We start from the raw sequence: 16827 nt of genomic DNA on the forward strand, positions 1-16827 counted from the left end.
TTTTATTTTTTATTTATTTCTTTTGCAGTACTGTGGCTGGAACCTAAGGGCATTCTACCTCCGAGCTATACTCCCAGCCCTATTTTTTAGTCTTTTCATTTTTGAAACCGAGTCTCACTGAGTTGCAAAAGCCTCGCTAAGTAGCTGAGGCTGTCCGCAAACTATGATCCTTCTGTCTCAACCTCCTGAATGCTGGGATTACAAGCATGCACCACCATGCCTGGCTGGAAATTTTTATTTTATGTGGAAACAAGTTCTCACTAAGCTGCTGAGGCTGGCCTTGAGCCTAGGATCCTCCTATCTCAGCCTCCCAAGTACTGGGATTACAGGTGTGCACCACCACGCCTGGCTCCAGCATTTCTTATTCCCAAAAGTAGAAAGAGAGAAGTAGTCAAAAAGGACAGGGATGCGCTCAGGACTGCAGTTTCACCAAAATAGAGGGAAAATTTGGAGGACCCTACTTGGAGAAAAACATGCATGTTTGGTATATAAATATTCAGTAACAAAACCTGACGGTTGTGTTTTGTAAAGACCAGGCCCTGAGCTTTGGTCCCCACCACCTGCCCTCAGGCCTCGAAGGTTGGACCTGGAGCCTCATGGGGATCTGTGGGGCAGCGTGCTGTCCAGGTGGGGACAGGACAAGCCGGCTGGGAGGCCCTGGAGCCTGGCGTGGAAGCAGCTGCCCGGGCTTTATTATGGCTTTTATTTCCTTTATATTATCCTGGCTCTGGGGTTGTGTTTGCAAATGGGTTCCATTGCTGTAACCCAGTTACTGGCAAAGATGATGTTTTCTAAAAGGGAGGAAAATTTTTTTAAAAAAGTTTTCAGCCAAACCACAGGAAGTAAGCAGGATGCCTACAAAATCCGATGCTGTTTTTCAGCTATTTGGAATGTTTGGGGAGCGCTGGGTGCCGTGTGGGCTGGGCAGTGGGCCGTGGGGCACAGGCCCAGGCTCTCCTCGTGTGACCCCCCGCCTGCCCACCCTCTGGGGCTTGCTGTGCCCCCCACGAGGTGCACACCCAGCCTGGCTGCTTTGCTAGTCAAGAGGGGGCTTGCCTCATTTTCAGTTATTCGAGAAAACACGAGGATTCAGTGCCATCCACATATCCTTGTTTGCTTAACTCGGAGACGCAGGTCGAACTTCATACTTACTGGGATGAAATACGGGAATCTAAAACAAACTCAATGAGCCAGGCATGGTGGCGCACGCTGATAATCCCAGCATTCGGGAGGCTGAGACAGGAGGATCGCAGTTTGCGGCCAGCCTCAGCTACTTAGTGAGGCCCTCTGCAACTCAGTGAGACCCTGTTTCAAAATAAAGAATAAAAAATAGGGCTGGGGGTATAGCTTGGAGGTAGAGTGCCCCTGGGTACCATTCCCAGTACCACGATAAAATAAAATTAAAATTAAACATACTCAATGAAACCTCCACTGAGCCTCCACTGGGGGTCAGAGGGGGTGAGCAGATGCCACCACTGCTACTGCCGCCTTTGAGAGCCCTGCCCCAGATACCGGCAGATCACCCTGTCTGGGAGAGTCACACGTTTGGAAAAGATTGGGAAGCAGAGACACGTGTTTCTCATATCAGGCCTCTGTGCCTGGAGCCCACCAGGTGCACAGTAAATATTTGAGGGACTGTCCGGCCCTGGGCCACAAGGTCTCGGGTGGGAGAGCCTGCCCGGGCTGCAGTTAACAAGTGCCCCTCCTGTTTCCCCAGCGAGAACGATGCCTCTTCCGAGAACGAGCAGCTGCTCAGCCGGAGCGTGGACAGTGACGAGGAGCCGGCCCCCGATAAGCAGGGGTCCCCAGAGCTGTGCCTGCTGTCGCTGGTTCACCTGGCCAGGGAGAAGTCTGCCACCAGCAACAAGGCGGCCGGGGTGAGTCCCTCCCGCTGTGTCCACGATGTGGCGCCATGTGCCATCTTTCCTATTGAATGAGTTCCTGAGAGGCAGGGCGGCACCCACGAGTCCAAGCGACAGCACCAGACAGTGACGGGTTCACAAGAAGACGGTCAAAAATAGAAACAGATGGTGTTTTATTATATTGCTTCTTAGAGGAAGATGGAAATAAGCAAAGAGAAAAAATTTTAAATCACTTAGAATGTCAGAGGATGACAACAAAAATGTTTTTAAACAGACTGACGTATATCACACATATACACACGTGAATCATGTACATACACATGTACATACACACTTTTGTATCTGTAAGTTCTGTATTCATAGACACAATCACTATAGTAGAAAATGGTTTAAAAAAATAGCCGGGTGCGGTGGTACACGCTCGAAATCCCAGTACGTGGGAGGCTGAGACAGGAGGATCCCAGGTTCAAAGCCGGCCTTGGCAACTTAGTGAGGCTCCCAGCAACCTAGAAAGACTTTGTTTCCAAATAAGAAATAAAACTGGGCTGGGGGGTGTAGCTGGGAGGTAGAATCCCTCTGGGTTCAATCCCTAGTACCAATAAAAAGTTTAAAAACGGAGCAGTCTATACAAACATGTACAGTTTTTCTTGTCATTGTTCCCTGAACAATACAGTATAACAAGTATTGATGTAGCATTACATTGCATTAAGTATCATTAAGCTATCTAAAGGTGATTTAAAATATGCTGGAGAAGCTGGGCGTACTGGGAGGCTGAGACAGGAGGATAGCAGGTCCGCTGCCAGCCTCAGCTACTTAATGAGGCCTTCCACAACTTAGTGCGACCTTGTTTCAAGATAAAGAATAAAAAAAAATAGGGCTTGGAGTGTAGCTCAGAGGTAGAAGGCCCCTGGGTTCAATTCCCAGTACCACAAAGAAATAAATAAACAAGTAAAATATGCTGGAGGAAATGCATAGGTTCTGCGAAAATACATTTTATATAGGGGACTTAAACATCTGAAGATTTCAGTATCCTCAGGAGCCTAGGAGCCAAGGAATGAGATTATATATATTAAGAATAAGTATATTATTAAGATTGTATATATATATATACACACATACTTAGATGTATTTGAATTAGAAGTAGGCTCACATGTACAAATTGTACATAGGTTGTTGTTGTTTGCAGAACTAGGGATTACCCCCAGGGGTGCCTCGATACTGAGCTACATCCCCAGCCCTTAATTTATTTTATTTTATTTGATACGAGTGCTCACTAAGTTGCCCGGGGCATTCTTAAACTTTCAATCCTCCTGCCTCGGCCTCCTGAGGTCCCTGGAATGACAGCCATGTGCCGCCTCGCCCAGTTGTCCGTAGGGTTTTATTACCTACAGCAGGCCACCTGGAATGTGTGTAGCATTGGATGCGGCTCCCGAGGACCCGCATGGGTTCACTCTCTCCTCAGGGCAGCTGTGTTACCAGGCAACATCACCAGTGGCACTCTGGGCTGTCCTGAGTTCAGTGACCCCTCTACAGAGGCCTCCCCTGGAGGCCTGTGGGGTTGTTACCGTAGCTCTGAGTGGCCGTGGCCATGAGACATGGACAGCCAGGGCCTCTCGACACCTGTGGAAGGGGATGGCCCCCCATAGCCCTTCTGGCTGCACCATCCATGGCTGCATTGCAGCCAGAGGGTCCTCACCATCATCCTTCCAAAAACACTGGTGACAGCTGTGGCTTCAGTTTGCCCAAGAAGTGCCCCTGGAGTGAGCCGAGGATGATCTGCATGGGAAACCCTAAGAAAACCCTCTCTCTGGGGATGTTTGGGCCGGTTTTGCCTGAGGGCTTGGTGGAGGTACCATAGGTAGGCAAGATCTCTAGCTGCCAGTACTGAGATGGGAGAGTTGGTTCTTTACTACTAATGTCCCCCTTTCTAAAGATCAACCCTCTCTCAATTCTCCTCTCTAGATCCAGAGCCGAAGGAAAAAGATACTGGATGTGTATGCCAACGTGTGTGGTGTTGTAGAAGGTAAGCCTAAAAGAACTGCCTGTGGGGACGCTTGCTGAAGGTGATACCCACCGATCTGTACCATGGGAAGGGAGCTGTGTGTCCTGGGAAAGGAACTGAGGAAAATCACTCACATGACTGGCCCTGCCCGTATCAGAACAGCCTCCTGAAATGACTTCGGATATAGAAGGAAAAGGCTCGGGGCTCCCATCTAGTCAGCTCAGTGCTCAGTGCAGTGAAGAATGGGGTGGAAAACAGCCACGGAGCCGTGTGGTTCCAGCAGCCACGTCCACAATGGCATCACCATCCAGAAAATATCTTAGGATCAGCTACCCAGCCAGTGTAGTCAGAGCTGATTAACGACAGGGACAAGTTCTGAGAAAAGCACAGCTGGGTGATTTCACCCTTGTGTGAACATCAGAGAAGCCCACGAACTGAGATAGCTACCAATATCGCTGTACAACATAATGTTATGGGACCGCTGTAGTAGTCGCAATCTTCTCTCAACAGATGCATCATTATACAGGGCTATACCTAGAAGTCCTTCCCCACCCCTCCCAAGGTTCACAAAGTATGACAGCCTTGGAGGGCCTCCCATCTCCCTTTCAAAACTGCCTCCTGAGAAGCATAGTCAGTAGCCCAAGACATACCTGGTGTGGGCAGGTAAAAAAAAAAAAAAAAAAAAACAGAAACATTTCAGTCTGAAAGTCTAATCCATGGCACCCAACTGCTATGAAATTCAGTTCCTAAATCACATTCATTCACTCACAATTCACCTTGTTGCTGAGGTCAGGGGATTTTCCCGCTTTCTGCTTTGCTGGTACCCCCACCAGGACTCCCCAGTTCAGCAGAGCAGCAGGAGAGAAGCCAGGTGTGACCTTCTCGCTCCCGCCCCATGTGGGCTGGGTACAGCCCAATGAGCTTGGGCAGGCTGGTTGGCTCTCTGTTGGCCACAAATAACTGCTGAATGAGTTCCAGTGCCAAGAATTCCTCTTGGTTGCCTGCCAAAATGTGGCATTGCTCCGTAAATACATGCCTGGTCAGCCTGCCCGATCAAGTCTGGCATGGCCAGGGGCTATTGGCTGCCCGGTAGAGGGTGGTCAGGGACATGCATTCCAGAACCCTGAAAGCTCTTCCCCGTTCCAAAGAAAATTTTGGCTTTAAGAGCCCAGACTTCTGGGACAGTGGTTTTCAAATTAATTTTAGGAACCTTTAGCATATGAGGCAACCAACCCTGCAGGGAAGTTAGCAGGGTGAGTTTGAAGCCCTGCATCCTCAGCCACCCCATGTCAGCCTGGGCTCCTGTGCCGCATAATCCCAGAGAAGCGGATACACAGCTAGGTTAGGACCTCAGCCCAGCAGGGCCCAGCCCTGAGGAATGGCAGAGTCCATTGGAGATCTTAACACCACCTCTGCTCACCCAGCGAACTCTGCCTGCTCCAAGAGCCTGATGAGTCTCTGGCATCAAGGTCTTTTTGATTGTTTATTTTATTTTTGTTGTTTTGTTTTGTTTTGTTTGGTGCTTGGAATGAAACCCAGGGGCGTTCTACCTCTGAGCTACACGCTCAGCCCTGTTTTTTATTCTTTATTTTGAAACAAGGTCTCACTAAGTTGTAGAGGGCCTCACTAAGTAGCTGAGGTTGGCTGCAAACCTGTGATTCTCCTGTCTCAGCCTCCCAAGTACTGGGATTACAAGCGTGCACCACCACCCTTAGCTGTTCTTTTTCTTTCTTTTTTTCTTTTTCTTCTTTTTTTTCTTTTTCTTTTTCTTTTTCTTTTTCTTTTTTTGTTTTTTGTTTTTTGTTTTTGAACTGGGGATGGAACCCAGCGGCATTCTACCTCTGAGCTATACCCTCAGCCTTATTTTTATTCTTTATTTTGAAACAGGGTCTCACTGAGTTGCAAAGGGACTCACTAAGTAGCTGAGGCTGTCTGTGAACCGGAATCCTCCTGTCTCAGCTTCCTCAATGCTGGGATTACAAGCCTGTGCCACTACACCCAGCTGGTTCTTTATTTTTGAATTGAACTTTTTGCTATAATCCTTACCCTGGAATTGTAAGCAATAAAATGATGAAGAGCCTGTGTGTTCTTTACCCGGGTTCTCCTATTAATGACTTCTTGTAAAACTGTACACAATAGTCACAACCAGGACATTGCTATTGATACAATGACGACAGAGACCTTTCCCTCCACCACAGGGAACTCTCTTTTAATATCCCTACTGCCCATCCATCCCTATACTCTCCTTAGCCCCTGGCAACATGAATCTGTTCTCCATGGCTGTAACTTTGTCATTTCAAGGATGTTATAAAAGTGGAATGCAGTCTGTAGCCACTTGTGATTGGCTATTCCTGTGTATCATAACTCACTGGAGATTCACTGGGCTGTTTTGCACATCAGTAATTTGCCATTTTCAGTCTCTGGGTAGTGTTTTGTGGTTCAGATGGGCCACAGTTGTTTTAACCATCCCTTATTGAAAGGCACCTGGGTTGTTTCCGGTGAGGAACTATTATGATTGAAGGTACAGTTGAGCAGAGTTGTTTTTTTGTGTGTGAATATACACCATGATCACACCATCATCTCTCTGAGATAAATCCTTAGGAGTTTAGTAATTGTTGGGCCATATGCTATCTGCGTGTTTAGTGTTTCTGAAAACTGCCAAAACGTTTTCCAAGTGGCTGTACCACTTTCTCACTCATTTAGGTCATCCTTGCTTTCTTTGATCAGTATTACTTAGTTTTCAGAGAGTTCTTTACATATGTTGCTACCTAACATCTTTGTAATATTGTCTTCTAATCCATGTATGTTTCTGCATTCATTTAGGTCATCTTTGACATCACTCATGAGCACTGTATAGTTTTCAGAAAGTTCTTCACATATGTTGCTACACTTATACTTTATCCATTTATTCATACAGCAACGTGTACATGATTCGGGTTCTCCGTAACTCTGACAGTATTTGGTGTGGCTCCTATTTAAACATTCTGATAGCTGCAGTATGATATCTCATTGTGGTTTTGTATTTCTTTGATGTCTGGACATTTTTTTCTGTGTTTATTTACCATCTATATGCCCTTTGTATTTCTTCAAGGCTTTTGCCTAATTGTGTAATTTTTAGTTTTTTTTTTTTTTTTTTTTTTGCTGTTGAGTTTTGAGAGTTCTTTATATATTTTAGATACTAGTCCTTTGTGGTTTAGAAATATGTTCTTTTTTATAACTATCTTAGCTTGTCTATCTTATAAGATAGTTCTATAACTAAGATAACTAAGATATATAACTAAGATAGTTTTATAACTATCTTAGCTTGTCTTTTCACTCTCTTAATAGAGTATTTCACTGGGGACGGTTTAAATTTTTAGAAGCCAATTTTATCATAGAAACTTTCCTTTTTTGGATTGTGCTTTTATTATCAAGTTTAAGGCCTTTTTGTCTAGCTCTAGATTCCAAAGATTTTCTCCCATAACTTTTTCTGAAAGAATTAAAGTTTTATGTTTTAAGTCCATCCAAGTCACCGATACCTTAATTTTTTTAAGAGATATGAGATTTTGGTAGAAGGCTTGTTGTTTGTTTGTTTGTTTGTTTGTTTGTTTGTTTGTTTGAGGTTTTGCCTATTGATGTCCAGTTGCTCCAGCACCATTTGTTGAAATGGAAATCTTTCCCGCCTTGAACCGCTTTTGTACGTTTGTCAAAAATCAGCTTGGCGTGTATGTGTAGGTCTGTTTTCAGGGATCCCTTCTGATACCTTGCTTTGTAAATCTTTCCTTCTGACAGTACTACACAGTCTTGATTCTTGTTTAATAATGTTACAAAATAAATGTAAATCTGGAAAATAGCTCCCATTTTATTCATTTTTTTTCTCAAAATTCTTTTACTTATTCTAGTTCCTTTGCATTTTTATTTAGGTTTTAGAAGTCTTTTATACAAAATATCTAGCTGAGGTTTTGATAGTAATTGTATCAAACCTCTTCATTAATTTGAGGAGATTCAACATCTTTATTATGTTGTCTTTTTGCCCGCGTGCGCGCGCGCGTGTGTGTGTGTGTGTGTGTGTGTGTGTGTGTATGTGTGTGTGTGGTACTGGGGGTGGAACCCAGGGACTTTTCTACCTCCGACTATACTTTCAGACCTATTTTATACTTTATTTGGAAAGGGGGTCTCACTAGGTAGCTGAGGCTGGCTTCGAAACTGCGATCCTCCTGTCAGCCTCCCAAGCTCTGGGATTACAAGCGTGCGCCACCACACCTGGCCTATTATGTTGTCTTCTAATCCAGGAACATGGTATGTTTCTGCATTTATTTAGGTCATCTTTGATATCATTCATCAACATTGTGTAGTTTGCAGAAAGTTCTTTACATATATTACCACATTTATATTCCAAGTATTTTAGTTATTTTTGTACAATATAAATTTTAATTTAATTTTAGTATCTATGTATACATTTATGGCATATAGAAACAACATTTATTTTGTATTTGATATTGTATCTTGTGGCCTTGCTGAATTCACTTATAAGATCTGGGAGTTTTCTTGTTGATTTCTTGGGATTTTCTACAAGGATAATCACATTGGAGCATAGGGTCCATTTTATTTTTTCTTCCCAGTTAGTATATGCCTTTTCTTTCCTTTTCTCACCCATCGCTTTGACTATAATTTCCAGTGCCATGTCAAATAACAGTGGCAAGAGGCAGAAATTTTGCTTTGTTCCTAATCTGCAAAGGAAAGCATTCAGTTTTTCACCACTAAGAAAAATGTTGGCTTTAGACTTTGTAAATGGGTTACAATAAATTTGTTAATGCATTATATCACTTTTGAATATTGAGCCAGACTTATATCCCTAGAATATATCCCACTTACAGTATATAATTTTCTGCTATATTGTTGAATTCTATCTGCTAATATTTTGTTAAAGATTTTGAATTTATATTTGTGAAGGACTCTGATGGTTTTATACTGCCTTGATCTAGTTTTGCTATCAAGTTGGGAAATAGTTTCTGCTTTTCTGTTTTCTGGAAGAGATGGTGTAGAATTTGGTGCTCTGACTAAACACTTGATAGCATTTTAAAATAATTTTAGTAGTGTTGAACTCCTGTTGACTGCGATTTCTGATGTCCGTGGCCTTTGCTGTCCTAGGTCTCAGCCCCACGGAGCTGCCCTTTGATTGCCTGGAGAAGACCAGCCGAATGCTCAGTTCCACATACAACTCTGAGAAGGCCATTGTGAAAACATGGCGACACCTTGCCGAGAGCTTCGGGCTGAAGAGAGACGAGATTGGGGGTATGACAGACGGCATGCAGCTCTTTGACCGCATCAGCACGGCGGGCTACAGCATCCCAGAGCTGCTCACAAAGCTGGTGCAGATCGAGCGGCTGGATGCGGTGGAATCCTTGTGCGCAGACATACTAGAGTGGGCGGGGGTGGTGCCACCCACCTCCCCGCCCCCCATTGCATCCTGAGCAGCTGCCTTGCTCTGTCCTCCCTGCGCTTGAGCTGGGGATCTGAAGAGGCCCCTGAGGCTGTGAGCAGTGCTCACAGGCTGCTCCAAGGGGCAAGAAAGAGGAAGTGAGGCCTGTCTTCCCATCTAGCCAAAGATTAAAAATTAAAGCCAGGATGCTCCCAGCATCACAACCTGACCTCACCAGGCAGAATGGACATTTGCTCATCCATCTGGCCAGGAAGCCAGTCCACCACTAAGTCCATTCAGGAGACGCTGCTGGTCACTCAAGCCATGCAGGATGACAGACGTGAAGAATGTGGTCCTTTTAGAAGGTGCTTAGACTCAGCAGGAGAGAGAAGACAGCGAATGAGCTGGATGAAGGGATGCTAAGAAATGTGATAACAATTCTAACAATGGAGGCGACTGGCGTCCCACAGGGGTGATGAAGGAGAGCATCCCTGGGAAGAAGGCATCTCAGAAGTTTGGGTACCATGGTTACAAGATGCAGACGCCCACTCCGAGCGTTGTTTCCGGTGTTGATGTCCTTTGTGGTTTCAGTGGGATAACTTGACCTATCCCCAGGGTCAGGCACATCTCCACAGGCTTTCTGCTTGATCATGGGAGCACTCACTCTGTGTCACCAGCTTGCAATCCATGTGTCTGTCCGATCGGACTTGTGCGGTGGCCAGGTTTGTTGGCTGCATGAATCCTAGACCTGAGATCACGGTGGCTCTTGCTTACATATCAGTGGCCTGGGTCACCGCTTCGGGGACGGCAACACTCAAGGACTCAGGAGTTCGAGTTCTAGTGTGTCGGGCTATCTGTTTGCTTGAACTAGAAACGAGTGGTCAACTCTGCTTAGAGAGGGAAATGGAGGCTGCATCAGCCTCCATTCTAGACTTCCAGAGGGTTCCAAGGCCTGTGAATGAAGCCTGGGGTTGGGGAGTTTCAGGCTCTGCTTTCTGCGCTGATCGGGGACACCGGAGCCCACGGGGAGATGCACGTCTGTCCTCTCCCTCCACCTCAGTTTTGCTTCTGTACATAAGAGGCTGGTCTGTGATTCTGCAGTCAAGCAGAGCCGCGTCATGCCGGGTCTCGGAGATGCGCCATGAAGTGAAGACAATGCGTGTCGTCAAGCAAAACGGGAAGAGAACCAGCAAAACCCACAATTGGCATCTTTGTAGTAACTGCATCGTTTGACATAGCATTGATAAAGTTCATAAACTGGGATGGTTCTGGGCAGATTCTCTTGTAACACCTGTAACTGCCTAGAACCGGGGAGCAAGGGCGGTGGTCGCACCTGGGGGCCGAGCTCTCTGTTGACCTTTCTTGCGATGGGTCTGACTGTGACGATGACTAAATTAAAATGAAGTCTCAGACTTACAAAGCGATGTTTTTAAAATCACAAGTCGCACAACTGAAAAAATGCTTTGGGGCGGGGGAAATCAGTCGTATGTCTGGAGCCGATGAGCAGTTTCCCACCGCTGAATGTACTACATACTGTGAGAGGATCATAATTAGGTCCTGAATATTTAATATCATCATTTACTGTGTCTGTTTGCTGCTGTTTTTTCCCCCCAAAACTGATTTGGTATATTCTGCGAGCTAAATACTCTGCCACAAAGCATAATTATCCTTTTAATTCCTCTTTGAAGCCCTGCGGTGCCCCTCTCCCCCGCTTTGTCATAATGATGATGAGCGTCTACCCTTAATTAGACTGCAAATGTCACCAGTGACGAGCGAGCCAAGCGGGTACCCTGCTTTGAATGATGCTCTTGCAGGGGTGTGGGTGGGTCTCTGCGGGCAGGGATTGGCCTCAATTCATCCAATGGGGTTCTGGGGCCCCGCCGCAGGCTCTTTGGCTCCCCACCTGCCTTTTTTGGGGGAGCCAGTTCTTATATGGCCACACATTCCCTTGTCATTTACTTATTCAGAAACAAATCTCAGAAAAGTTGACACCAATGAGACTTTTTCCTTCACTGGGGGATTCGGAATCAATGTGCCATAAATGATCCTCACTGACCGAAGCTGAGACCCATCTCTGCCATCTTGTCTGGAGACAGTTATTATTTTGCAATACTTAAAAGCATTGAGTAAACACTCCAGGCTAGGTCTGTGGCCCTTCGCCAGTGAGATCTTAATTGTGAATATTTTTATGTCATTCTGTATATAGATAACTTATTATATTTTATAATCTCAATAAACATGCCAAAAAAGAAAGAGAGAGACTTACCAACTGTTGTCATGTGAACTCTGCGTGTGTGGTGGGGGTGGTCAGTGGGAAGGTTCTGGCTGCTCTGTTCCCTGGTAATTGCAGCGTGTACGATGAGACTGTAGGACTGCAACCGTCCATAAATGAGGTGCCTAAAATGTTGTGGCCGGGGACACTCAGTGGCAGAAGCAAGTGTCACAAGGAGATCATGTAAAAGCCACCAGGAGCACTGCTTTCCAAGTTGCCACCACTAGTTCATAAAGCAATGTATCACACAGCTACTGCTGTGTAACAAAAGTGAAGCCCGAAATCCAGTGATTTAAAGCACAGTCATTTCTTATTCTAGCTCAGGGGTCATTAGGGGTCAGCAGGCCTGGGCTGAACTCAGTTGAATATGGTCAGGCTGGGGCATCTGTTGGCAGAAAAAATTTAACTTGGAAAGCTCTGTGTGTCATTATTCCTCCTCCTCCTCTTCCTCCTCCTCCTCTTCCTCCTCCTCTTCCTTCTCCTCCTTCTCCAAGACAGTGAGTCTGAGCATGTCCTCATCATGACAGTGACAGAAAGGCCAAAGAGCAGAAACAGGCAGTCTCTGATCACCTGGGCTGGGAACTGGCTCTCACTTCTGACTCATGCTATTGGTCAAAGAAAGTCATGTGACCAAACCCAGGGTTGAGAGTCAGAAAGGACACTCGACCCCATCTGCACGAAGCTCTGCACAAATAACAAAGGGCCTGGGTCCAACAAAGTATGAGAGTCGGTTCTCCATGACTATAACAAAGAGCTGAGATTGTCATAAAGAGAAAAGATCTATTTTGACTTAGGGATTTTAAGGTGTCAGTCCACAGTTGGCTGGTCCCAGTGCTTTGAGCCTGTTTCAGGGCAACACAGAACTTCATGGCTGGAAAGCAAAAGGAAGGAAGAGGAGAAGCTGGGGTCCCAATATCCCCATAAGGTCCACCCTCAGGCAGGGGTGGTGGCACATGCCTATAATCCCAGTACTTGGGAGGCTAACACAGAAGGATCTCAAGTTTGAGGTCAGCCTCAGCAACTTGAAGCTATCAGCAATTTAGCAAGACCCTGTTTCAAAACAAAAAACCTAAAATAGGGCTGGGGGTATAGCCAGAGGTAGAATGCCCCTGGGTTCAATCCCCAGCCCCACATACACAAACCAAAAGGCACAACCCCAAACACCTGAAGACCTCCCTGCCTTGGGGAGCAAGCCTTTAACATATGGACTTTGGTGGGGGGACCTGGGGATAGAACTCAGGGACATTCTACCTCTGGGCCATGCCCCCAGCCCCTATTTTATTTTTTATTTGGAAACAGGGTCTCACTAAGTTGCTGAGAGCCTAAGTGGGTGAGGTTGGCTTTGAACCTGTGATCCTCCCGTCTCAGCCTCCCAAGTACTGGGATTATCGGTGTGCAACACCATGCCTGGCTTAACATATAGACCTTTGAGAGGCATTCCTAATTTAAACTGAGGCAGACAGGTGAGGAAGTGGGACGAATAATGCAAAAAGCCACAGGGACATTGGTCTCATACAGCTGCTGTATCACATAGTAAGTCTAATGTCCGAAGGAACGCAGATTCTTTATCTTACAGTTCTGGAGTTCAGAGGTCCTAAAATCAAGCTGTTGGCAGCATTCTGCTCCTTCTAGAGCTTTCAGAAGAGAATCTATTTCTTACATTTTCCATTTTATAGACGGCTGCATTCCCTCACTCGTGGCTTCTGTCCTTCGGGCTCACAACTGTCCCGTGCTCCTCTGGCCCTCCTGTCTCCCTCTTCACCTCCTAAGGACCCTTGTGACTCCATCATGTCCACAGACAATTTAAGATCATCATTCTGTATCAGGCTCCTTAACCCAATCACACCTGCAAAGCCCTGTTGCCCTGTGAGGTGACGTATTCACAGCTTCCGGGGATTAGGAGGTAGACATCTTTGAGGACCTCTTCTCTGCCTTCCAGCTGTTGTAAATAGGTGTGTTGTGGACGAAACTCGCACAAAAAAATAATATAGGGCTGGGGGTATAGTCAGAGGTAGAATGCCCCTGGGTTCAATCCCCAGCTCCACATACACAAACCAAAATACACAACCCCAAACACCTGAAGACAGCACGCTATCACGACCCACTTCCCAGCCAGGTCCATTTCATTGTGAGGACAAAATGGGAAATGAGCAGTGGTAGCTGCTGTCTTCCTGCCGGGCTCCTGAGAGAGAACGGAGGGGTCGGGGGTTCAGGTGGGCCGCCTGCCAGGACACAGGGCCTGCTATCGGAGTTTGGCCAAAAGCCTAGCTCTAGGGGTCCCCAAAAACCCCAGTCCTGTTCCTCAGCCCCAAAGGCCATACAAGAGATGAATGGCTGTGGAGAAAAGGAAAGGGGTTTATTCTCAGGTATTTTCAAGATTTGCAAGGACACCCACTGCCATCTTTTACAACTTCCTTCTCCAGAGCTCGGTAGTGGCACCTAGCCATCACCAGTTACTGCCTGACACCCTCCAGGAACAGGGGGGGCCTGAAAGGAAGATCACCCCATGAGGAGACTGACCTCCCACCCACCCACCCACCCACAGAAATGATCATCTCAGGCTGGGCGCAGTGGAGCACATGTGTAATCCCAGCATTTGGGAGGCTGAGACAGGAGGATCATGGTTCGAGGATAGCCTCAGCTACTTAGGCCCTTTGCAACTCAGTGAGATCCTGTTTCAAAATAAAGAATAAAAAATAGGATTAGAGATGTAGCTTGGAGGTAGAATGTCCCTGGGTTCCATCCCCAGTACTGTGAAAGAAAAAAAGAAAAAAAAAAAAGAAATAATCATCTCATGGGAACTGAGTTTCCTCCTTCCAGGATCACAGGTCTGATAGATAAACATCCTGCAAAGCAAAGACCAATGCCCCCTCAAGTGACAGGGACTTCTCTGAAGCCATCTTAAGAGCCGGAGCAGAAAGAATGGCTCAGCGGGCCGCGGTCTGGCTGCTTAATCATACTGTATCATATAGCCCGACCCTTCCTCTAGTCAGACCTAAAGCTTGTAAGTAGCCCTGAAGACAGGACCGGTCTCCCCCACACTTTTCCTCCCAGTGTGGCAAATTGATTGATTAAAGTTCTTCTCCTGCTTTTTGCCATTACCTTTTGGCCTTGGGGGGAGGGGGGGTGGCCAGATCTGATCTGTGAGCCCCGCAGAGTCAGGCCTGTGGCCTGGAAAGTCGCCAGCCTGGGACTCTGAAAGGGAGTGTCCAGTCACTTCTCCCTGCCTTGGTTTTCTTATCTGTAAGTAGAGATCACGGTATCTCGCTTTTAGAATTGTTGTGAGAATTAAATTAATACGTATAAACTACTCCATCTGGTATATGAGTTTCAAAACATGCTCATTATCATTGAGTACATCACTGTCAGCTAATCTCCAGGATACGGAAACTAATAAGCTAACTGCAAAGAACTGTCTAAATGAGTTTTATATGATATGAAGGCTTACGATGATTACTACTAGGATAATTAGTTTTGCATGCCTGTAATCCCAGTATTTGCGAGGCTGAGACAGGAGGTTCAAGGCTAGCCTCAGTGACTTAGGAGAATTAGTTTCAACACGGAAGAAAAGAGGAAGTCAGTTCTATTGGGAAAAAATGTGGGTGCTCAGATTATTACTGCTCAAGTGGTGAACAGGGGAAGGGGCAGCCGGACCCCCAGAGAGGGAGCCATGACCCTCACCTGGGAGAGTCTCGGCCTCCAGGCCCCACCGTGCTTTGGACCATGGAACCTCATAGGTAGAGAGGGGCAAAGGGTTTCTCATCATGCACAGGCTGCATTGGTCTTTGAACCTACCTACCCACACATCACAGCCAAGCGAAGCTGACTGGCTCTGTTAACCAACAACAACACAAACATCTTTGAACTCATTGTAACACAAGGATTAGTGTATTCGGTAGATAAAAGACAGTCCTTACAAACTGCAGGACATCAAACCTAGTGCCTTGCCTCTTCTAGAGTTCAAGTTCAAGACACTCACAGGACTTCAGGCGGTAAATGCTCTGGGAATGGTATTAGAAAGTTACCAAGATCCCCCTTTGATGGAGTAAAGGTTTAAAAATACAACTAATAAAAACAAAACGCACACAGCGTCTCACAGGTTCTGCATGGCTTCAGTCACTCTTAAGGAGATCCAGTGGGATTTACTAGGTGTCCAGTATTTTCATTCCTTCCTTCCCTCCCTTCCCCTTCTCTTTTTCTTTCTTTCTTTCTTTCTTTCTTTCTTTCTTTCTTTCTTTCTTTATTTCCTCATTGCCTTTCTTTCTTTCTCTTTCTTTCTTTCTTTCTTTCTTTCTTTCTTTCTTTCTTTCTTTCTTTCTTTCTTTCTTTCTTTCCCAGTATTTGGGAGGTTGAGACAGGAGGATCTCAGGTTTGATGACAGCCTCAGCAAGTAGTGAGACTCTAACAAATCTAGTGAGACTCTGTTTCAAAATAAAAATAAAATAGGGCTGGGGGTGTAGCTTGGAGATAGAATGCTCCTGGGTTCAATCTCAAGTACAAGGGAGGAAAGAAGGAAGGAAGGAAGGAAGGAAGGAAGGAAGGAAGGAAGGAAGGAAGGAAGGAAGGAAGGAAGGTCCAGTGGGATCAAACACCACCGTCTGTGTGCAGTGTGACTCTCAGTGTGTGACATCTACCTCCAAGACTGAGGACGACTGCCTACCTGGGAGCACCAGCCCGAGCCCAGGAGGTCTTCTGGAAGACCCACTAACCAGTTTCCACGCCGACTTCAGCACCAGAGTGAGACCCGGGTCCTCTCTAATGGCCGTGAATAATTGCTGCCCTAAACAGTTTTAGCTCTCCTGGGGGCAGAGGGGAGAGTGAGTGTGGGCAGATGGTAGTGTCTGCTGCGTTTTCTGAAACAAACCTTCCCAGAGATGGTATTCCACCAGAAATCTTTGCTTAACCTTGTAGTTAACAAAACCAGACGGGGAAAAATATATATATATCCTGTAACAGACAAAACCAGCCAGCCCTCCCCAGAAAAACAGGACGAGCGTATGTACAAAATGCATTAGACAGTTGTTCAGGCTTTCTGAGGTGCAGAAATCAGCTTTCCTCATTAAGTTGATAGACAAAACATATCTAAATAAAGAAAAACTGCTTGAGGAGCTCCAAAGTTTGGGTCTTTTCTTTTTATACACAATGCTTACTTGGAGTTTTTTGTTGTTGTTTAAAACATATGGAACACGTTTTTAAGAGAGACATTTGTGTGTGGGGTGCTGGAAATTGAACTCATGCTAGTGTTACACTATGCCACAGAGTTACATCCTTAGCCCGAGTGACTTTTAAA

General features: G+C 45.9%; 1 protein-coding gene across 1 annotated transcript in view; it reads left to right on the plus strand.

The window, feature by feature from the left end:
* Positions 1-9317, plus strand: part of EDAR (ectodysplasin A receptor) — a gene marked incomplete at both ends in the record, with an annotated part of 29182 nt that extends 19865 nt beyond the window's left edge. Inside the window, 3 exons of the mRNA XM_080711126.1 lie at positions 1718-1877; positions 3825-3885; positions 8995-9317. Of these exons, the coding sequence (XP_080567252.1) occupies positions 1718-1877; positions 3825-3885; positions 8995-9317 (544 nt within the window). The remainder of the gene's footprint in view (positions 1-1717; positions 1878-3824; positions 3886-8994) is intronic.
* Positions 9318-16827: the final 7510 nt, after the last annotated feature.

Source organism: Muscardinus avellanarius, assembly GCF_963383645.1.
Source record: "Muscardinus avellanarius genome assembly, chromosome: 15".
Classification (NCBI taxonomy): Eukaryota; Metazoa; Chordata; class Mammalia; order Rodentia; family Gliridae; genus Muscardinus; species Muscardinus avellanarius.